General features: G+C 58.7%; 5 protein-coding genes across 5 annotated transcripts; 4 read left to right on the top strand and 1 right to left on the bottom strand.

Annotated features, from left to right (window-relative positions):
* Positions 1 to 745: 745 nt before the first annotated feature.
* Positions 746 to 1,920, top strand: BJ171DRAFT_512957 (uncharacterized protein; the record flags this gene model as incomplete). The annotated part of the gene is made up of 2 exons (XM_053111708.1): positions 746 to 1,207; positions 1,297 to 1,920. Coding segments are annotated over exons 1-2 (1,044 nt in total), but the record flags the coding sequence as incomplete, so codon positions are not given.
* Positions 1,921 to 4,155: 2,235 nt separating this feature from the next.
* On the top strand, positions 4,156 to 5,715 carry BJ171DRAFT_626361 (uncharacterized protein; the record flags this gene model as incomplete). Its single annotated transcript, XM_053115522.1, has 2 exons — positions 4,156 to 4,575; positions 4,743 to 5,715. The coding sequence occupies 2 exons, from the start codon at positions 4,156 to 4,158 to the stop codon at positions 5,544 to 5,546; spliced, it is 1,224 nt and encodes a 407-aa protein (XP_052964767.1). The 3' UTR covers positions 5,547 to 5,715.
* Positions 5,716 to 6,090: 375 nt separating this feature from the next.
* BJ171DRAFT_512953 (copper homeostasis protein cutC) lies at positions 6,091 to 8,136 on the top strand. The gene is made up of 6 exons (XM_053111707.1): positions 6,091 to 6,271; positions 6,458 to 6,539; positions 6,697 to 6,754; positions 6,931 to 7,133; positions 7,270 to 7,361; positions 7,527 to 8,136. The coding sequence occupies exons 1-6, from the start codon at positions 6,169 to 6,171 to the stop codon at positions 7,751 to 7,753; spliced, it is 765 nt and encodes a 254-aa protein (XP_052964766.1). The 5' UTR covers positions 6,091 to 6,168; the 3' UTR covers positions 7,754 to 8,136.
* A 3,451-nt stretch (positions 8,137 to 11,587) lies between these two features.
* BJ171DRAFT_583807 (uncharacterized protein) lies at positions 11,588 to 13,863 on the bottom strand (the record flags this gene model as incomplete). Its single annotated transcript, XM_053114269.1, has 6 exons — positions 11,588 to 11,797; positions 12,080 to 12,207; positions 12,423 to 12,550; positions 12,954 to 13,223; positions 13,345 to 13,671; positions 13,811 to 13,863. 6 exons carry the CDS (start codon positions 13,861 to 13,863, stop codon positions 11,588 to 11,590), a joined length of 1,116 nt encoding a protein of 371 aa, XP_052964765.1.
* Positions 13,864 to 14,056: 193 nt separating this feature from the next.
* On the top strand, positions 14,057 to 20,806 carry BJ171DRAFT_512949 (PXA domain-containing protein). Its single transcript, XM_053111706.1, has 8 exons — positions 14,057 to 15,180; positions 15,359 to 15,384; positions 15,617 to 15,810; positions 15,903 to 16,018; positions 16,140 to 17,202; positions 17,297 to 18,444; positions 18,605 to 18,898; positions 19,077 to 20,806. Exons 1-8 carry the CDS (start codon positions 14,248 to 14,250, stop codon positions 20,523 to 20,525), a joined length of 5,223 nt encoding a protein of 1,740 aa, XP_052964764.1. The 5' UTR covers positions 14,057 to 14,247; the 3' UTR covers positions 20,526 to 20,806.
* The last annotated feature ends 302 nt before the right edge of the window (positions 20,807 to 21,108 follow it).

The raw sequence follows: 21,108 nt of genomic DNA, 5'->3' as shown, positions 1-21,108 counted from the left end.
GAAGTGCCGATGGCGAGGATCCGAGCATGAGCACCAGGCCAGCATGGACATGGTTGCACCTCGCTATCCATGGTATGCCTCCAGCCGCCACGCCGAGGCCACATGTTGCGTGAGGGGGCACCGGGATCGCGCCAGGATGCAATTTTGCTGGGCAGCCGGTATGGAGTGGGCTGGGGGACGGAACTGAAGGTGGGGGTGGGACTGGATGGGCTGGTGCAGATGGCCTTGTTGCGGGACAATCAGCAGGGCAGCGCTGCGTCTGACAAACAAGAGCGGCTGGCCGATGGTGCACGCGGACCGGGCGAACGCAGACGGGGCTCTGGACACTGGTGCGAGCGCGAGAGTTGAAATGTCGGTGGAAATGGCATCTGGATGTTGAAATGCAAGTTGTAAATGACATGTGGATGTTGAAATGTAGATGTCAAATGCGACGATCCACATCCACACTTCCGCTTCTACATCCACACTTCCACTTCTACACCTCCGCTTCCACTTCCGCTTCCACACCGCCAGTCCAGCCCATGCCCAGGCTCGCGCAAGGCCCTTTGCGCTTTTTTCCACGCGCCTGTGCCCGTCGACCTTTCCTCTTCGCCGCGCGTCCGTCGGCGCTGCGGACAAGGCAGGCGCACGTCCGCCACCCAGGAGGTCCTTGCCAGCCGCTCTCATGATGCCGGTGGCTCCTGCGAATGACCTTCGCTATTTAATCCCGGCCTCTCGCCGGGCACTCGTCGACCTCCAGAGCCAGCCTCGAACCTCCCACGCCGCCCTCATCCCTTCTCCCCCAGCCATGCTCGTCAAGTCTGCCGTCGCCGTCCTGGCCCTCGCCAGCGCCGTCGCTGCTGCTCCCCGTGGTGGCAACGTCAACAGCCCCAACACACCTGCCATCCGCCAGAAGGGTGTCCACTACAAGGATGGCATCTTCCCTGCCCCCAAGGTCGAGGAGCTCGCTGCTGCCTCCTCCAGCGGCCTGACCTACTACGGCGGCCCGGTCATTGCCAACATTGATGTGCACCCCATCTACTACGGCGGCAATGTCAACTACCAGAGCCAGATGGACACCTTCTACAGCGCCATCGTTGGTGCTCCCTACATCAGCTGGCTCTCCGAGTACAACACCCCCACCCAGAACATTGGCACCGGTACCTTCGGCACCTCCATCTCCAAGAACTCTGGCCTCAGCACCTCCACCACCGACGATGCCATCCAGGTGAGACACTCGCGCATGTTATGTCTCCGATAAGCTGCATCTGCACTCGCCATTGCTAACCGAACTGCATATACCCCTGTCCATTGTAGACCTGGCTCCGCAGCCTTGTCAAGAGCGGCACCATCAAGCCCACTGCCAACACCTACTTCCCTATCCACTTTGCTCCCGGATACTCCATCTCCATGGGTGGCGACTCGTCCTGTGTCCAGTTCTGCGCCTACCACGGCACCATCGATGTCTCCGACATCAGCTCGACCAAGTACCTCTACTACGGTGTCATGCCTGACCAGGGTGGCTCTTGCGCTGGTGGCTGCGGTAGCAACGCTTCGCCTCTCAACAACCTCCAGTCCGTCTCGTCCCACGAGCTCGTCGAGGCTCTGACCGATGCTGCTGTCGGTGTCGCCACTGGCAGCACCATTTCTGCTCCCATTGCCTGGTACAACTCGGCCAACGGCGAGATCGGCGATCTCTGCAACGCCCAGCAGGCCACCGTCTACGGCACTGATGGCAACACCTATGTCGTCCAGAAGCAGTGGTCCAACTCCCACAAGGGTTGCTACGCCCCTACTGGTGTCCAGCCCCCCAAGACCTCGGCACCTGCCACCTCCGCCAAGACCACCAAGACCACCACCACTACCACCACCACCCCCGCCAAGTCTACCAAGACGACCAAGACCAAGAAGACCAAGACCAAGAAGGGCAAGAACGGCCAGGTTGCCGAGAGCAACTAAGCGTGCTCGTCTTTCCTTTGTCAGTCTCGTGTATAACCAAACCCGTTTCTCTCGTCTCGTTGTCGATGCATGTGTTTGTCTATATTGTCTCCGGCCACTCGATAAGCCCGCAGCCGTAATTTGAACTCTGTACATGCTCAAAAGCGACTGAGAGCCGCCTTGGCCCTTTTTTTTTTGCCTCATGTCACTGGGAGGGAGCAGGTTTGAGGGTTGTCAAATTGTGCTGCAGCCTTCCAATAGTTCCAGAGCTGCGCTCGTTCTGTTGCACCGCTAGCACAACATGAATACAGTTTCCAAAATGAAACGGGACTGCTGTTTGCGGAGACCTGAATACACCCACCTACTCATTGCAATCATGGCCAAGCAGCATGTCCAAGGAGACGATATTGTGATTGCCTTTGGAAATGCCTCCTGGAAACAAGGGAAGGGACATACATCCAGTCCCAGGAGACTCAGGTTCGCCAGGTACTTTGAGCAATTCACCCACCCACCCAGGTGTGCTCGGTGAACGAGTTCAACACATCCCAGGTGTGCTCGGAGTGGGTCGAGTGGATGCACCGCCCTCTCACATCGACACATCAACACCAATCGACTGGCACTGGCACTGCGATGCGGGAGTGTGGTGCATGCATTCGATCCTGTGGAAGTCCCATGGCTTCTCGGCATCAAGAGAATCCAGTCGATCGAGTCGCTCGAGTCGCTCGATGCGTATCCCTTTCCCTGTTTCCATGATACACTCCCAAAGGCAACCACATGCATGTGTATTCGAGACCCACCCAGAGTATAGCAACAGCCACGACCCGAACAGGGTCTCCCGTTTCGTCCTGGACATACATGCTGTACATTGTCTCAGCATCCGATGGCGGGGTGGTCGCGGTCCAACCCAGCCAGGCGCTTCTGCATCGATCCACACCGGAGGCGCTCCGCAGGGCGACCCGAACCTGACCCCGGCCAGCAATCGTGTGCGCCCGCCTGACCGGCCTGTCTCCTGAACAAGCGCGGCATGGACAAACCCCCGAGCGAAGGTCCGGAACACAAACGTAGATGGACAGGCACAGCAACGGACCGAGCGACAGAAGCAGCCATGGGCCAGCGCAGCTCAGCGGCAGATCGGGCATCTGTGCTCTTGGACAAGAGGGCACAAGCACGCGGCAGATTTGCGACCCGTTTTGCAGTCGCCTGGGTGGCTCTCCCGTGCTGGAGCACAACGCCGGATGACCTGAGCCACCGCGGCTGGCTGGCGGCTTGCTGGCGGCTGCAGATGGGGGTTGGTGGATGCCGCATGGAGATTGCGCTTGTCTGCCGTGGGTGGCGCATGGGCAGCACGGCAGCACAGGCGGGCGAGCGAAAAACCGCAAAGGCGGCATGGCCCAAAAAACGCAAGAACCCGACAGCGCCAGCAACGGAACAAAGGCTTCTGTCTCGACGTTGTCTGCCTTCGAGGGCCGGAAGAAGGCCACGGGCGACCTGTGCTCTGTCTGGGAACGGGTCCTGTGGGCGCTGGAGAAGCGATGCTGCGAACAGTCGGCGCCAACCCACGACTGCACCAACAGACACGGCGACCACAGACGGGTCTCTGGGCTCAGCTCGGTGGTCCCGCAGAGTCAGCCGGACGCCGTGTGGGTTGCCGAGATACATCAAGCAACATCGAGGGATATCCAGCAGCGCCGAGAGGTATTGGTATATCCATCTAATGACGTTCCTGTCGCACCGGTCGTTCTCGTTCGACCGAGCAGCGAGTTCTGGCATCTGCCTTTACGAGATTGCCCCGCGTGATCGTCGCCCCATGGTCTTGTGCGTTCCCATTGCCCACCAGCCCACGGCTCCCCCATCGCATGGGCGCAGGTCATGCGCTCGCAGAGTCGTCGTTGTCTCTACGCTGCCTTGTACTGTACAGGTCACGATCCTCCGCGGCCTTGATGCCTTCCGGTCACGTTCGGGGGGGGGCGCATCCAGGCTGCGGGGCTGCGCGTGGGAACTTGGCGGGTGGGTATTGATGCGGTAGATCGACAAACGCAATGGGGTGGGGGCGGCTGATCTGCGATTGCAATCTCCAGCGCGGCCGTGATCGGTCGACGTCGACATGGCCTGGTCGACTCCCAGCAGATATAAAAGGCCGGTGTCTTGCCCCCGCTTCGTTTCGCCTCACCGCACTCCTCCAGGCCTCTTCCCTCCAACCCTCCTCCGGACTACCTCCACCCTCCGCCTCTTTCGACCATGATGCTCGTCAAGTCTGCCATCGCCGTCCTGGCCCTCGCCAGCGCCGTCGCTGCTGCTCCCCGCGGCGGTAACCGCAACAGCCAGGGTGGTCGTATCCGCCAGAAGGGTGTCCACTACAAGGATGGCATCTTCCCTGCCCCCAACGTCGAGGAGCTCGCTGCTGCCTCCTCCAGCGGCCTGACCTACTACGGCGGCCCGGTCATTGCCAACATCAACGTCAACCCCATCTACTACGGCGGCAATGTCAACTACCAGAGCCAGATGGACACCTTCTACAGCGCCATCGTCGGCTCGTCGTACATCAGCTGGCTGTCTGAGTACAACACCCCTACCCAGAGCATCGGTACTGGCTCCTTCGGCACCTCCATCTCCAAGAGCTCCGGCCTCAGCTCCTCCACCACCGACGATGCCATCCAGGTAAGGCCTTCCCGCCGTCCCTCGAAGGACACTGCCTTCTCATCGGCAATATGTCTGATTGCTGACGCAATCGATTCATATGTTGGATCGTGGCTCGCACTGTCTCCCACACACCTGTGTCTCTCTATCATTACTAACCGGGCTGCATACACCCCTGTCCATTGCAGACCTGGCTCCGTAGCCTCGTCCAGAGCGGCACCCTCAAGCCCACCGCCAACACCTACTACCCCATCCACTTTGCTCCCGGATACTCCATCTCCATGGGTGGCGACTCGTCCTGTGTCCAGTTCTGCGCCTACCACGGCACCATCGATGTCTCCGACATCAGCTCGACCAAGTACCTCTACTACGGTGTCATGCCCGACCAGGGTGGCTCTTGCGCTGGTGGCTGCGGTAGCAACCCCTCGACTCTCAACAACCTCCAGTCCGTCTCGTCCCACGAGCTCGTCGAGGCTCTGACCGATGCTGCTGTCGGTGTCGCCACTGGCAGCACCATTTCTGCTCCCATTGCCTGGTACAACTCGGCCAACGGCGAGATCGGCGATCTCTGCAACGCCCAGCAGGGCAGTGTCATCGGCACTGATGGCAACTCCTATGTCGTCCAGAAGCAGTGGTCCAACTCCCACAACGGCTGCTACGTTCCCTCTGGCTCGCCTCCCCCTCCTCCTCCCACCACCAAGGCCACCACTACTACGACCAAGACCACCACTACTCCCGCCAAGACCACCACCACCACCACTGCTAAGACCACCACTACCCCCGCCAAGACCACCACTACCCCCGCCAAGACCACCACTACCTCGGCTCCCACTCCCTCTGGTCTCCCCCACAGCGGCAGCGCCTGCCCCACCTTTGGCCAGTATGCTTGTGGTGACCAGAACGACGTCCTTGTCTGTGTCAACAACTGGATCCAGCTCACCGTCTGCCCCTCGGGCACCAAGTGCTCGCCCGGCTCCTATGTCTGCATCTAAGCAGGCGACTCGCTTTTACCCTCCTCCCTTCCCCTCCATCGCCAAGGCTAAAAGCGGTAGCCTGTCTCTCGTGTATATCTATGACCGCCTCTTGAAATAACTCCTCCCTTGTGCGTGATGTGCCTCGTTGATCGCTCTCCATGGCACTTGTCTCCTAATGTATAGTAACTTTGATCTGAAGCAATATATTTGACTCAGATGAACAAAGGCGGTGGATCTGTGAGTGGGATGCCTGCGATGATGGATTGAATGGCCGCATTCCCTCTCATCATGTCAGGTTAGGACGAGCTGTGACCACCGGGAACAATATCCCCTGACGGTGTGCTCATGCAAAGCGCTGCCATTGTGGCGACCTCCATCTGGTCACCCAGCAGTTAGTCGCAGTAGCCGGCATATGGCCCGATGCTCTGCTGCAGTTCGAGATCATCACCGTCGGCCACAGAGTCCTCACTGGGACGGGAGCCCGACCCTGGTCGAGTCCAACATTCCCGCAGGCGCGACCAGACCAACAACCCTGGCAAGTCAGTCTCGGGGCCAGAGCGGGGGTTGCTGGCGGCCCTTCCTCCGCACTCGCCCGGATCGCCCCGTCGCTTGTGTCTGAAACTCCTCCGTTCGATTCAGCATGCCACTGACACTCGAGGTCTGCGTCGAGTCCGTTGCGTCTGCTATCCGAGCCGAGACATGTGGTGCCTCAAGGATCGAGTTGTGCGCCAACCTCGATCAAGGTGATTGTCTCTCGCCGCCGGGGCCTGGGCACTGCCTGGGATGCAAAGCCAGTCACCGCTGTAGATGCGAGTCGTATACGGGACGCATGGAATCGAACTTTGGCTTGATAGTAGAAAGGGATAGAGATGCCTCAGGTGCGCATGACCGAACGGCATCGGGCTCACGATCGCCGCATCGTTTTACAGGCGGCACCACGCCGTCGTCGGGCACCATCGCTTTAGCAAAGCAGAAGGTGGGCATTCCGATCTTTGTGATGATTCGACCAAGGTGAGCATGTTGGATCCAGTCTTTGGTCGCCAGTGCGATGTGCGACAATCCTCCAGAGATTGACCACTTGGCCCCCTCGATTGATATACCCATCGATCTGGCTCTTGCCGCCGCCGCCGCCGCCGCCGTTGTTCGTCCCGCCCTCCCCCATGAGCAGATCCGGCGACTTTCTATATGACGAAACCGAGTTTGAGATCATGAAAAGTGATATTGCGGTATGGACGGCTGCCGATCTCGCCTCCAGACCCGCACATCCAGCCAAAGGATCAGCGAAGGGATCATGCACTCTGAAATGGCCTCACCATTTTTCCAAGCTTTACTCTGATGCAGACACTTCCTATCCTATGATCATATGGCGCTACGCTGCTCTGTCTGTGCTCAATTTATCCAGGCAGCCAAGTCGCTCGGAGCCGACGGTGTTGTATTTGGCTTGTTGCTTGAGAACGGCCGCATCGACAGGGCACGCACTTTGGAGCTGGTCAAGCTGGCCCGTCCGATGGGCGTCACCTTTCATCGGGCTTTCGATATGGCGGTCGATCCCCTCGAGGCGCTCGAGGAGCTCGTTGAGATTGGAGTCGACCGGATCCTCACAAGGTATGCACTCATGTGTCAAAGCCAATGGGATGGCAAAGGCGAACGCAGAGCCACTGGCCAGCACCCGAGAACCGATCTAGTGCAGATTTTGGCCTGCTCAAGCACTGATCGAGCGGCGATCCGGTACTTGTCGCAGCGGACAGGAGGCCAAGGCGTCGCTCGGACTAGATCTCCTCCGTCGGCTGCTTGAAGTTGCCGGCAGCCGGATAGAAGTGATGCCTGGCTCAGGTCAGTAGTCCCAACATCATCACCCAAACAGCGTCCCGGATTGCCGATACTCCCAGCCCGGCCATCCTCAGCCGTGGTCGATAGGACCAACATACCTGATGTCTACCTCGCCCGTTCCCACGATGCATCGCGGATGCATCCACGATTCATCCGCGATGCATCCAGGAGTCGGCCCGACAACGGTCGCGGATATCCTCCAAGCCCTCCCGGCCATGCAGCAAGTCCACATGAGCGGCGAGATCAAGATCCCAGATGCCTCCAAGATGGCCTATCGCAATACTCGCCTCAGCATGGGCGGATCTTCCTCGGACGAGTTTGCGCTGCGTGCGGTCGACGAGGCCAAGATCCGCTCGGTGCGTGCGATCCTCGACCGATGGTCTGGCTGTTGCTGACGACCACAGGCTCGCCCCGCTGATCCGCTCGACTGCCTACCGCCAGCAGAGCCCTCCTGTGCGGACCCGTATCTCTTGTGCGCTGGCATCTTTGCTGGCTTTCTGACATGCGCTTTCGCGGTCAAGGAACACTGTCCAAGCGCCTCCTGGTGCTTGCGTGCTTCCTTTCCACCCGCCTGTCCTTGCCTTCGCTCTCAACATGTTCTGTTGCGGATCCCGTCGTGGGAGTGCAGTCTCGTCGGTCTTTGCACGCACTCGCAGCAGTCCCCCTCCCCACTTCCACCCGCTAATCTCCGGGCTGCGTCTGGAGATAGAGATGGCGAGACCCCATGCCTCATGTCCGGCCCATCCGCTCGCAACACGGCGCCGGCTTCGTCGCGGGCCAACGCCAGACCAATCCCTTCTGGGTGGCGCTTGGGTGCCAGGGGTGCAATCGCCGTTGCTTGGTTGTTCAGCGCTCCTCGCACAGTCGACTGGCTCGATGCTGCATGTCGTCCAAGGCCCACCCGGGGAGGTGGAGGACCCCAGAGCTCATTTCTCCTGCTGGCTGCAGCACGCAAGCCCGGCGGCGCTCGCGAAACGACTCGCTTCCACCCCACCAGAGCTTCTGGTCATCTGCCGCCGACGCGATCTCCGCGCCCATCTCCGTGCCCACCCCGGGCCACGCCTGCTCGACAAGCGCATTCCACCCTTTCCCGGGTGGCACCGTCGCTGCCGATGCATTAGCGTGCCCTTGTGGGCGCCTGCAGGTCTGGCCCGGTGGCCCGTTGTTTGCTCCACCAGCAGCCCCGCTGAGCACCATCCGACGGCGAGCCTCATGCCATGTGGCCCATGAGGACCGGTCATGTGCGTTGGACAGGCAACGTGTCGCTCCAGAGCGGCGCATGGGTGGCCCATTGGGGCGCGCGGGTGGCGCTCGTCTCAAGGGACCGCGCGTCCGCTCCCACGACCACCCTGCTATCGATCGGGCGGCTGCGTGATCGTGCTGGCTGCATACTGGGTGGTTGTGGATCCAAAGGTCTCGCTGGCCCCTTTGCCGTTCTGAGACGGCGCCTCCACCTCCCGGCCTCGCACCAGCAGTGGAGGTGCGGTGGGTTGGCAGAGGAGCAACAGAAGGGCGGCGGATGACCCTGTGTCCAGGATGCTGCATCGACCAGATGACGTCTTCGCCGGGCCATCCTGCGCCGCCTTTGCTCCCGGTCCGGTTGAACATGCATGTCCGTGCTGTCGACTGGGAAGGGAGGCTCGGCCCACACGTCCTTCCATTGTTCCGCCGTGGGAACGGAGGCGGCTCGCTGCCCAACAAGGTTGCGCCCACATGCCTGTGGTCCCCTCCTTCTCCATGCACCCTACTCCAAGGAGCACTGGTGTCCGCAGTGTGATCCATGGAGCTCCCGCTGCGAGCGTCTCAGTTCCCAAACACGCCTCAGCACCAAATGTACCGCACTCAATGTCTTTCCTTCGAAGATCAGAGGAGGCGGCACGCGTAATTTTTGCCGAATCCACCGGATCATGCCCCCCCCCGGCTTCGAGATTGCGACGTTTGTCCTCGAAACCTCATCATTCCTGTGTCCGTCTCTTTCTGAATGATGTTGCCAGACTGTCAGTCGGCACCCTTCGTCCTGCTCATCTGATCAGCCAGCCCCCAAACCCGAACCCCATGACAGCCAAGAGATCGGAGACAGTATCGCCCTGATGGAATATAAATACCCGCCTCCCCTCGTCCTGTCTCCCATTTCTCACCATCACAAGATCCCTCAGTTCAAGTTCAGCCTGCCTCCTCTTCTACTCTTCTGCTCTTCTCGCCTCTTTCTTCTGACTTACTCCTTCGTTTCAAGATGATGATTGTCAAGTCCTCCGCTGCCCTCCTCGCCGTCGCTGGCGTCGTCGCCGCCTCTTCCCGTGGCTCTACCCCCGTTGTTCGCAACCGCCAATGGGGTGTCCAGTACAAGCAGGGCGTCTTCCCCGCTCCCAACCTTGAGGAGCTCGCCGCTGCTGCCTCTGCCAACACCCTGACCTACTATGGTGGCCCGGTCGTCTCCAACGTCCAGATCAACCCCATCTACTACGGCGGCAGTGTCAACTACCAGAGCCAGATCGACACCTTCTACGGTGCGATTGCCGGTTCGTCGTACATCAGCTGGCTGTCTGAGTACAGCACCCCCACCCAGAATGTTGGCGCTGGCACCTTTGGCGCCTCCATCTCCAAGAGCTCTGGCCTCAGCACCTCCACCACCGACGATGCCATCCAGGTGAGACACTCGCGCATGTTATGTCTCGCATCTGCGCCGACATTGGTGCCTCACCCCTTGCTTCATCATATGCACTTGCTCGCCGTTACTCATCAGTTCCATTCCCTGTCTTGCTTTCACAGACTTGGCTCCGCAGTCTCGTCCAGAGCGGCACCCTCAAGCCCACCACCAACACCTACTACCCCATCCACTTTGCTCCTGGATACTCCATCTCCATGGGTGGCGATGCCTCTTGCGTTGTTTTCTGTGCTTACCACGGCACCATCGACATCTCCGACATCAGCTCGACCAAGTACCTCTACTACGGTGTTGTCCCCGACCAGGGCGGTTCCTGCGCTGGCGGCTGCGGTAGCAACGCCTCGACTTTGAGCAACCTCCAGTCGGTTGCTTCCCACGAGCTTGCCGAAACCATCACCGATGCAGCTGTCGGTGTCGCCACTGGCAACACCATCGCTGCCCCCATTGCCTGGTACAACGCCGCCAACGGCGAGATCGGTGATATCTGCAACGCCCAGCAGGGCAGCGTCATCGGCACCGATGGCAAGTCGTATGTCGTCCAGAAGCTGTGGTCCAACTCCCACAACACCTGCTACCTCCCCTCTGGCTCTCCTCCTCCTCCTCCTCCTACCTCCACCGTCACCAAGACTACCACCACCACCAAGAAGACCACTACTACCACCAAGAAGGCCACCACCCGCCGCGGATCCAACCGCTCTTAAGCTCACCCTTCGGCACTCCCTTGAGCGCTCTTCTATGTATACACCATACGATTCGATTCCCTTGCTTGTCTCGATACTTTGCGCAGGTGCGCTTGAGGAGCGAATACCCTTGTCATGTCGACAAGACGCTCTAAAACCAGAGGCGCCGCGAATTTGAACTGATATCCTGTCATCAATCCTGAAAGTCCCCAATAAAAACTGCGTATGGCTGTGATTTTCGCTCCTCTCGATGCATCCACTATGCATCCATGGATGCTGTCGATTTTGCGAACAGGGTGAACAAGTGGCACGAGCGAGTCGCATGGGTGCGAGTGTGAGGCGTGAGGTATGGTGAACGCTGGTCAGTGATGTGTTTTGGTGTCAGCCGAGTCACGACTTGGGATGGCTCACAGTCACTCGCGGCTGGGCATCGGCTCCACCAATCGGGTCCAGGATCAATCGAGTCTAAGATCAACCGAGTCTGGGGTCTAATAGTCCCACGTTGACATTTGTGCAGGTGTGGCCGTATGCAGATATTGCGACATTTGAGCGCAATGCTCCCCACTTGTCTCCATGTCCACAAATGGCTTCAAGTCGCAGGGCGTCCTGAAGTACCTTGGTTTATTCCCCCCCTCCAGGAGCGTTACAATGGATGTGGATCTTATCTCGGTGCAAGGGTGACTCGTGTTGCCTGAAGCATGGCATCAATATGTGCTCGACATTCCTGAGGGGTGTCTGAGTCATCAAATCATCCAATCCCTTTGGGAGGGCACCCATGGTGTTGTGTGCCAAGATGTCGCTGGGGCCTGTTTCCTCCTGCTCCGTCCATTTGAGAACGGATTCGTTCCTGACTCGGTAATGGTGACGACATTCCGGCCTTCAGCCTATCCCAGCAGTACCCGGCTGTCTGTCTTGATCTTTTCAACCTTGGCGGCGCGCTTGTGGAAGATCTGGCGGGTGGCGCGGAACTTGCGCACGAAATCGTCGGCCGAAAGCGACCCTTCCAGTAGCTCCCTTGATACTTCCTTGGATTCCTGATCACTCTCTTTCATACCGGCATCAAGCCGCTGAGACAGGAATGCTGGATCGAATCGCTGTTGGTGGGTCGAGTCGGGGTGCGCATCGGCAAATCATTCGTGCGTCAAGCCCAGGCAAAGGGGTTCCATCGTTAGTGGACCGCTTGCACCCGGCGCAATTCCCAAAGACCGACAACAACCGAGCGTGCACACAGAATCAGAATCATTTGGAGAGGTGCTAGGACAGAAGGAATCACGGAGCCCAAGTTTGGCCGATCCGTATCCCACTCAAGATCTAGCCTTTCGGTTAAAACAGATTCGGCATCTCCACACAATGACACAATGACCAAAGACACATACCATCATGAGTCGCTGTCGCAGTAGGAGCTTCTCCTCAAACACGGAGCGCTCCTGTCGATGCGTTTCTTGCTGATGTTTGATCGACTCCTTGATCTTATCGATATCGGCTTCCTTTTGAAGTGACAGGTCTTACGACAATAGAGTCGTGTTGGATATCCAACGTTGAATACGAATGAGCGATGTGTACCTGAACGCCCGAACGGCTTGATCGTACTGCTCCGCGAAGCGCTCTGTCGCTCCTCGATCGGTCTGCTACTGTCCCTAAACTTGGACTTGCACCGTCTCCACGCTCCCATATTTGACAGCCGCCCACTGGGCCAAAGTTATCATGGACCTCACGTACTGGCTATTTGTTCCGTGTCGGTCTTCAGCTGTTCTTGAGCCGATTTCATGTTGGCGATCTGGGGAAGCGTCTCAAAGTACTCCTCAAAGACGCCCTCGTCCATCAAGAGCTCCTCAATCTCCTCGACGCTTCGATTCGCATTAAGAGTCGCGTGTAAGAGTCGCATATATCCGGGGCACAGAGAGAACGAGAATGGATGAGTGTAGGGACAACTGGAGCCCACTCAGAGAAGGCGAGGGAGGTCAAGAGCGGCCAAGAGCCATCGGGCATCTGGATCCAATTCGTCCTTCCTGCGGTGAGCTGACCCTGGATGCGGCTTTCGTGTTCCGTGTGCAGATCCATCGTCGATATGCCGCCTCGATTGTTCACACGCATTTGAGAGCAACCAGTCCGAAATTGTCCCGTGGGCAAGTCCAATCGGTCCACGATCCCACCGGGAGTATCCGCCGAGCCCATCCGGGCGCCATGGACATGCCAATCTCCACATCCCGCCATGCTCAAGCATGGATGTGTCTCGTCTTGGCCACTTACGATTTCTTTTCGATTCCAGGAAACTCTTGGGCCATTCCGGGTGGAAGTGGAATGGGCGGCGGGATAGCTTCGGGCCGTGGTGCTGGCGAGAAGGTTGGCCCGCCGACGATTGGCGTCGTCGCTGGAGCAGCCAATGGCCCGTAGCTCGGCGGACCTCCTGGACGCTGGGAAACAGCAGACGGGAAAGAGGAAGCAGCACCGGTGGTCATTGGAACCGATGCGCCGGCCGGACGAGGCGGCGGATGACCGTAGAGAGCTGGCGAGTCGGCACTATTGTGGAGATTGCGGAACAAGCCAGAGGTCATGAAAGCATCAGCAAACGCCGATGCAAATGGATACTCTTGCAGCGGCGACTTTTCGCCGATAGAGCTGGGTGCTCTGCTGGGCTTACCGGAGCGGCGTCGGGACAGGTGGTTTCTGTGGCGGACGCACGGCCAGTTCCTGGATGATGTCTCGCAGAATACGGCCGAGAGAATGGCTCTGGCTCCAGTTCTGGAGCTTGTCGTGACCCACGATATAGCCCTGAGGATTGATCCAGGGATGCTGAAGATTTGCAGGCTTGACCAACACCGCCGGCGGCTGCTGGGGAAACGTTGGAGGCAGGATCAGCAGTAGGACATATGGCTGCGAAGGAACTGAGATTTGATATTGCGTGTCCTTTTGGGTTTCGGTGAAGGTGATTTGATAGGCTGCGAGCGAGTCGATTTGCCGCTTTTTTCTGCCGACAGCAGACGCAGAGCCGAAGCCAGAGTGTCGGAAGAGTGTGATGAGAGAGCAATCAGCATTAGGGAGGCGAGCGGACAGGCTCCGTTGATGAGCACATGCTGCCTGGGTGCAAGAGACAAGACGATACCGACAGCTCAAGCAGGGGAGTCGACCATCGGGACGAATCGGGCGGCAGCTTGGACATGGCTGAAGGAACGGTCGGAGGGACGGCTGCAGGACGAGCGAGGGTGGGGATGGCGATGGCCGGGGGGGAGAGATGAGATACGAAGGACAATCCGAGTCCAGCGGGTGGCTGGCGGCCCATGCATCGGCCGTGATTGAGCGGCTTCGGCGATTCCGTCGCTGCGCTGTCGCCTTTGCCTTCATCTCCGTCTTAATATCCATCCTAACATCCGTCGCCGTCTCGATATCTGTTATTTCCGTCCTCGGCGCTCTCCTCCATTCACCCGGCCGCCGTCGCCGCGTCCCCGATCCGCCCGTCCGTCGCTGCTGCCCTGTCGTTGCATCGGGATCCGAGTCATCCGTTGCCTCCAGTCCAAGCCCCCATTTCTGCCCGTTCGTCGGCAGCATGCTCAAGCCGCTCCGCCTAATTCCAGCCTACTTTGCCCGGATGCGAGCCTCGCAGGCCATGCACATAGCTTTGTCGGTGCTCACGGTCGGTGGGGCATACGTCCTACGGTCGCTGCTGTTCCAGCTCTTGTTCGTGGGCTCCCTGATGCTCTTGGCTTGGTACGGGGCGCCTTTTCTCAACCTCGCCATGCAAGCCTATCGGTCAGGGAGCCGTAGCCACCCCTTCTACAACTCCTCTGTTTTTGCGTCAAACCCATCTATGCAAAAGGCTGCGGCTTCCGCCATTCGGCCCCTGCCCTTGGTTCTGTCCAAGAACTGGGAGACACATCGGCTTGCCCGTCGACAGGAATCGGCTGGCCTGGCCCGACGCATTCTGTTTTCCAAGGACAAGCGCATCCAGGAGAAGCTCGACAAGCTCGTCGAACTCGTCGTCCGGGACTTTGTCCGCTCCTGGTACACCGGCTACATCAGCCCGGACGTTAGCTTCGTCGCCACGACCGAGAAGGCCCTCTCGACCACCCTCCACCAACTGATCCTCCGGATCGAAAAGGTCGACTCGGTGTCCTTCATTCTCACCAAGATCCTGCCTCTTGTTACTGCACACTTGGCCTCGTATCCTCCAGCTTCGGCCGACCAGCGCGACAGCACCAGCGACTACGAGCGCGAGATTGTTCGAGTCTATCTTCGGAATCGAGAGTCCAAGGCTCCTCTTCGAGGCACCCTTGCCCGCGACTTGGCCAAGGGCGCAGAGCTGGCGCACTTGAGGAAACTGGTTGGCCAAACCATCCTGCCGGCAATCTGTCCCGAGAACGAGCTCAAGAGCTCAACCATGTCGCTGCTGATTCGCGAGATCCTGACTTGCCGGGTGCTCCATCCCATCATCGAGCTCCTCGCCGATCCGCTGTTCTGGGGGCAGTCGATCGACGCACTGGTAAGATATCGTCTTGGAGGTGTCTTGGGGGTGTCCGCCATGTTCGTCTCGATTTTTTGCTCGCCCGATGCAGCTCATAACTCGATGGGGATGCAGCTCATATCTCGATGGGGATGTCATACTAACAACGATTCCATTCGTGGGCTGCTCCTCGATACCTAAACTTGCCCCGCTCCAGGCCGATCGGATGACCCAACAAAAACAGTAAGCTATCATGTCTCTCCTGAGTCGCTGACACCTCCGTCGCTCGCTCTGGGTTGGCCTTTCCTCAATGCCATTCACTGCACTGTACTGCATCGCAAAATGTGCTGTGTTGGAGTCATTTAGCTTTGGCCACGCTTACGATGTATCGTCGTGCTGTCAGCATTGGAATCTTCATCAAAGCCGATACCGTTCCCACTGCTAACATCTCTCTCGATTCTGTACCATCGCAAAGGGATATCGAATTCAACATCCGCGAAGTTGTTGGCGACAACCAGGACCCAGAAGGCGAGATGCCAGAGCAGCAACTTCGCAAGCCCGCTGATGAATCGCGCACATCTAGGCAGAAGGACGCTGACGCAGCGACAAGGAGCTCACGTTTAAAAGATGGTGCCGCGGCGCAGTCCGAGCCGCACCGGAAGGATTTATGTACGTGGCCGGTCCTCGAGCACGAAGATGGCAGGAATTCTGCAAAAGATTGGCCTAATCGTTCGTCGCCCCCCATTTTCCAACCGCAACAGTACTCGAGGAGGACGAAGTCGGACCAGACCTGCGGCCATCCGAGCCCAAGAGCAAACCGCGGCTTCCGTCACTGGGGCAGTGGAAAATCGAGATTTCGACACATCCGAATAGCAAGGTAGCGTGTGGGCCGAGCAGATTGTAGCGTGTTCGTAGACTGTCGGGCGTTGCCCCATTGGCAGCAAGTCGTATCGAAGCTTACAGTCGTGCTTAACGGCCCTCTATGTCGCCCCCAGCAGAGCCACCATAAGACCAGGGACTCTGTGTCGTCTGTCGTTCCAACATTCCGGACCTGCCTCGCCGAACCGCGACTTCTGAAACAGTTCAACGAGTATCTCGCACAGGAGCGGCGGCTCGATTATTTGAACTTTTTTCTCGATGTGGAGGCTTTGCGCAACCACCGTGCAGCTCTGTCGCCAATCGAGTCCAATGCACGTTCGCCCGATCGAGCTTTCGGCTTCGATCAGATCGGTACGCCTGGACCTGCGGAGTGCTCCATGGACCGCAGCGACACCGAACAGAGCTCCCGGGACCCGCAGTTGGATCACGAAGAGTTGCAGAGGCTTTACCAGCGATACTTTTCCTCGCTGGCGGATGGGGCTTTGATTCAGCTGTCCGAGCCGCAGCAGAGTGCCAGGAGTGATATCGAGGAGCTGCTCGCAAAGAAAGGCACAATCACCGAGGAAGACGAGCAAGTGCTCTCTGTGCATATCATGCGGCTCCTACGGAGGGCACAGGACGACGTTTGGAAAACCATGGAGACCGACGACTTTCCAAAGTTTTTGAAAAGCACCTTCTTTTCCCCCACTGCCAACAACGGGGCTTCAAACAGCCGCCGACAGAATTTTCGGGGAACAGGGTCGGCACAAAACGGCGCAGAAAGCGACCGATCCAACCACAGCGGCGCCGAGGATGAAGAAAACGACAAGTCCATTCGCAAACGCGCGTCGATCATAACTGGGATGTGGAAGATAGCCAAGAAGAAACCGGTCACAACAGAGGCGTCGTCAGCATCGCTGCTCACCAACGGCAGCACCTCCAGCGGCGTCTCGACGACCGACAAGGGACAGCACGGAAATGGCATCGCAAGTATTTCGGGGTCTATCCGCCGGCGGGCCGCGCAGCCAGAGCTTTCTCGCCCCGATGGCGGCGACGACAGCGACACCGAGCCGCAACAGCGCCGATCGATCGACGGAGACGACGCTCGTGGGAACGACGAGGCCCAGCAATCGGTGACAAAGAAGCGAAGCAAGAAGAGAATTGTAGAGCCGTGGTTTATCAGACGCGCGGACTCAGGCTCGAGTAAGTGGCATGTGCGTCGGTCGTGGCAAAATGGCGGCGTGCCTCATAGCGGCATACACACCGACACTCACGGCCCGTGCTTTTCTTGCAACAGGCAAAAGTGGCCGCTTCTCCTCCAAAGATGAGAAGCGCTACTTCTCCAGCAATCAGAGCATATCCGAGCAGGAAGAAAACCCTGCTGCAGGACGGGGCGAGAGCTTTGTTGTGACCCGAAACAGCTGCCCAGGCCCGCCATCTGCACACTCTGACAACGAACCGTTGGACGACGAGCCAGGAACAAGTGCTTCAGCTCGAAAGTTCAGACCCTCAATGACGGTCAAATACACCAAGACCAGCAGAGCCGTAGCCAAGGGTGACTTTTTGGAAAGCATGTCGCAGCCGGTAGCCTTGAACACAATCACAGACGCGGGATCCAACGGCAGTGGCGAGGACTCTGGATCAGATAACGACCCAGATACGGGCCTCGAGCGAGCCTGTCCAAAGCCTGCCCGTGGGTACGAGTCGGATATGTCTGCGGCACATCTTTTTGACCTACCGGATGACCACACGAAGGCGCCGTTCGAGGCAGTTGAGCCTGACGCCGAGGCGACCCCTGCGATAGACAATCTCCCAACGGCCGCGACTGCCTTGGCTCCTGGATTATCAACTGCGGTCACGACCGAAGCACCCGAATCAGCAGCTACTTTAGCTTCTACCGCTGTTGCACCGGCTCCTGTTGCGCCGCCCTTGATCCCTTCAGCAAGCACCGCCGTCGTGTCTACTCAGGCTGCTCCACAGACTATTGCGGCGACCTCGGCGATCTCGGCGGCTACGGCATCGACGACAGGCGCTATGGGCCTTGTCCCAGTAGCCAGCAGCACCACAACAGTCCCTGCCGCACTGGCAGCACCTTTGATGGTTCCAACAACCTCGACTGGTGCCTCAGCCGCGGCGCCGCTTCCCGATCTCGGATCCAAGGCCATCACCATCGACACGACAACACAGCGGAGTGTGAACCCATCGACGATTCCCGCGGAGCAGCTTCTCGAACAGATCAACACCCGCTCCGAGTCGCTAGCCCAGCTCAAGATCGAGATCGGTGAATACCAGAACCAGATCAAGGCGGCCCAGGCAGAACACTGTCCGATCGAGGAGCTGCGCAAACTCAGGCTCATTTTGATCGGGCTTGAGGTCGAGTACAAGCGAATGGAACAGGAGAAAAACCAGCTGCTGAAGGCCGAGCTCGAGCAGTTCATGTGTCCGGTAGGGCGCTGTTGCATCGTCGCTGCAGCATCTGAATGAGCATCGAGGCGTCTCTGATGATTCTGCGATAACAGTGTGCTATGCTTGCACATTGACCGACCAATGCTGACATGGCTTTGGTATCTGTTCATGCTGCGCGGTGGCAACGGTGCGCTCACAGGGGACTATCGCTGTGCAGAGCGTGGTTGAGCGCGCCCAAGGAGAAGATGCGGAACGCAGAGAAAACATCACCTACGACGTCGAAGTCCGGAGACTGGCGCAGCATGCCGTGACCTTCACCAGCAGCGCGGCATGGATTCTGCGCAAGCGATACTCGGATTTCAACAAGCTGCACAACTACATGCGCATCAAGTTTCCGCACGTCGTCTCTGGGCTTGAATTTCCTTCGAAGCTGGCGATCACCAAGACCCAGCGCGGCGAAAACAGGAGGATCGGGCTGGAGAAGTATATTCAGGTGAGTGCAACGAGGAGCCCGCAGGTGGTGACTCTGCCGCCGGCTGTTGGATCGCGATGTGTCGACGCAAGGTATCCAGCAGCCAGCATCGGGCATCTGCGTCCGCTGGTGCTTGCGACTCAGATCGCTCACTGCTACGAATGCCTTGGGGGCCTCCTTGGCAAACGCGTGCAAGTAGGGTCTTCTCCGGAACAGTGAAGTGTGCAAGGACGTCGAGATCTGGAAGTTCTTTGGAAATCAGGAGATCGCCAAGGTGTTCTCAGAAGCATACGAGAACGGCGTGCTCACTGCAGACCAGCCCCCGTCTCCAACCAAACGCATGATGAATCGGTTCCTCAACACAGATCAGATCGATAAGCTGCTCAAATTCCGTCCATTTGGGTCCGAGGGTGGTCCGCTTCCGTTTCCCATGGCCGACCTCTTCAAGGGCGATGGCGCGGCATCCGCACCAAGTGCGGCCATGACCTTGGCCGGCATCGGCTCCGATCTGTCCAACGGAAGTGCTGCTCCAGCCGGCGCCAGCAGCGTCGCCGTCTCGGACTCGATCTTGCAGATCTTCATGGAGCTTTTCGAACTCAACAAGCACAGCTGGCTGCGGAAGACGGCTCTTAACACTGTGATGCAACCGCTCTTTGGAGGAGCCCTGGAGCGGCGGGCCGTCGATGGCCTCAGGTACCTACTCAACGACGACAGCATCGCCTACTACTTGGACTACATCCTGTCCTCTCTGTGGCCGGAACTGGGTCCCAAGCCTTCGGCTACGGGGCAACCTGGCGCCACGGCTACCACGATGGGCACGGCCTCGCTGCCGTCGGCCGAAGCGGCAAACTCGCATCTCACAAGCGTCCCTCAAGGCAGCACCGCAAAAGAGTTTTTCAAACCACCCGCCTTCACTAACCCAGGCGCGGAGGCAGCCGGTGGGCCCTTTGCCTGGGAGGCGCTATCACCGTCCACCTCTGGCCAGGGAAACAGTGATCTCTCCGACTCGGGACTGGAGCGCTTGCCGAGGCTCCCGTTGCCACAAAGCCCTACCGACATTGTCTCTCCTGGGCAGCACTGGGGTGAGTTCAGTGACCTCGCTGCGGGGGAGCTGAGTCCGTGCCCCATCACAAGCTCATCCGAAGCCGGGCAGCCCCAGAGCCTCGCCATCCCGCAGCAGCCGCAACAGCCACAGCTGGTTGTCCCGATGCTAGTCTCGCCCTCTATGCAGCGCTCACAGCAAGGCTCGGGATCGTCTCCTCAATCCGCGCCGCCTCCAACCCAACGAGCCACTACTCGAGCCGGGTCGCCCACCCCCGCCATATCGCCCACGAGTCCGAGTCCGCGCTCAAACTTGCCCGATACGTTTCCCTTGGAGCAAACCGGACCTGCCCACGACCGCACCCCAGCGGCCGAGCAGGATTCGCAGACACGAGTCTTTGCCGATGCCCGGGTCAAGCTCGAGACAGTGCTTCCCGATTTGTTCACCATCATTGTGGGCCGGCAGAATGCCAAGCGGGGCGCCTCTCGAGTCTGTCACATATTTCACAATCGGCGGCTCAACCTGATTCTATGTATGGAGATCCTTGAGGCCATCGTGGTAGAGCTGTTCCAGAGCAACGACGAGAAGACGAGCCCGACAAAGTAGAAACACAGTCGGTGCACGGTGACTGCCACGGCGCGGAATATACTTTTTCTGTAGAGCACCCAAAGCTGTTGGTGCTCATCCCGCGAGGTCTACCCGTACTCACTGCTCAGAGTTGGGGGGGGGAGAGTGACCAGTCGGCGCTGAAGGATGGCAAAAGGTGCTCGATGCTGAGATTCAGGTCGTCGACGACAAGGTCAAGTATCGAGTTGGTCATCCATCCACTATATTCTCGGGACACCAGAGCTATTACAGGCAATCCAATAAAAAACGGGACATCCGGGTTTTTGACCATTCATCGAATATTTTGTTACCCAATGTTATCGCGCGCTGGCCATGACCATTCGCCACACATCCGACTTTCGCACCGCCGCATTGCGATGCTACGCCCTCATCCATAGCCTGCGTAAGGTTGCCTCCATATTCAGTGTATCCAAGAGCACCATCCATCGATGGCACCGAGGATGCAAGCTGGATGACCCATCCCGGGTCCCAGCTCGCAGATCCACTTTCTTCGAGCAGGCATGTCCAGTCATTCGCACCCTGATTGAACAGGACCCGTTCCAGACTGGTCCTGTGTTGCGAT

The sequence above is a fragment of the Polychytrium aggregatum genome (assembly GCF_025602895.1).
Source record: "Polychytrium aggregatum strain JEL109 chromosome Unknown BJ171scaffold_29, whole genome shotgun sequence".
NCBI classification, from domain to species: Eukaryota; Fungi; Chytridiomycota; class Chytridiomycetes; order Polychytriales; genus Polychytrium; species Polychytrium aggregatum.
The sequence above is the reverse complement of the archived record's forward strand: the minus strand, read 5'-3'. Positions and strand labels throughout refer to the sequence as shown.

Bases quoted from the DNA above. Each gene is read 5' to 3' on its own strand.
- BJ171DRAFT_512949 (XM_053111706.1), top strand. From the start codon at position 14,248: ATGCTCAAGCCGCTCCGCCTAATTCCAGCCTACTTTGCCCGGATGCGA. The intron at 15,385-15,616 runs GTAAGCTATCAT...ACCATCGCAAAG, and splicing joins CGGATGACCCAACAAAAACA to GGATATCGAATTCAACATCC. The intron at 18,899-19,076 runs GTGAGTGCAACG...GCGTGCAAGTAG, and splicing joins GGCTGGAGAAGTATATTCAG to GGTCTTCTCCGGAACAGTGA.
- BJ171DRAFT_512953 (XM_053111707.1), top strand. From the start codon at position 6,169: ATGCCACTGACACTCGAGGTCTGCGTCGAGTCCGTTGCGTCTGCTATC. The intron at 6,755-6,930 runs GTATGGACGGCT...CAATTTATCCAG, and splicing joins TCATGAAAAGTGATATTGCG to GCAGCCAAGTCGCTCGGAGC. The intron at 7,134-7,269 runs GTATGCACTCAT...TACTTGTCGCAG, and splicing joins GTCGACCGGATCCTCACAAG to CGGACAGGAGGCCAAGGCGT.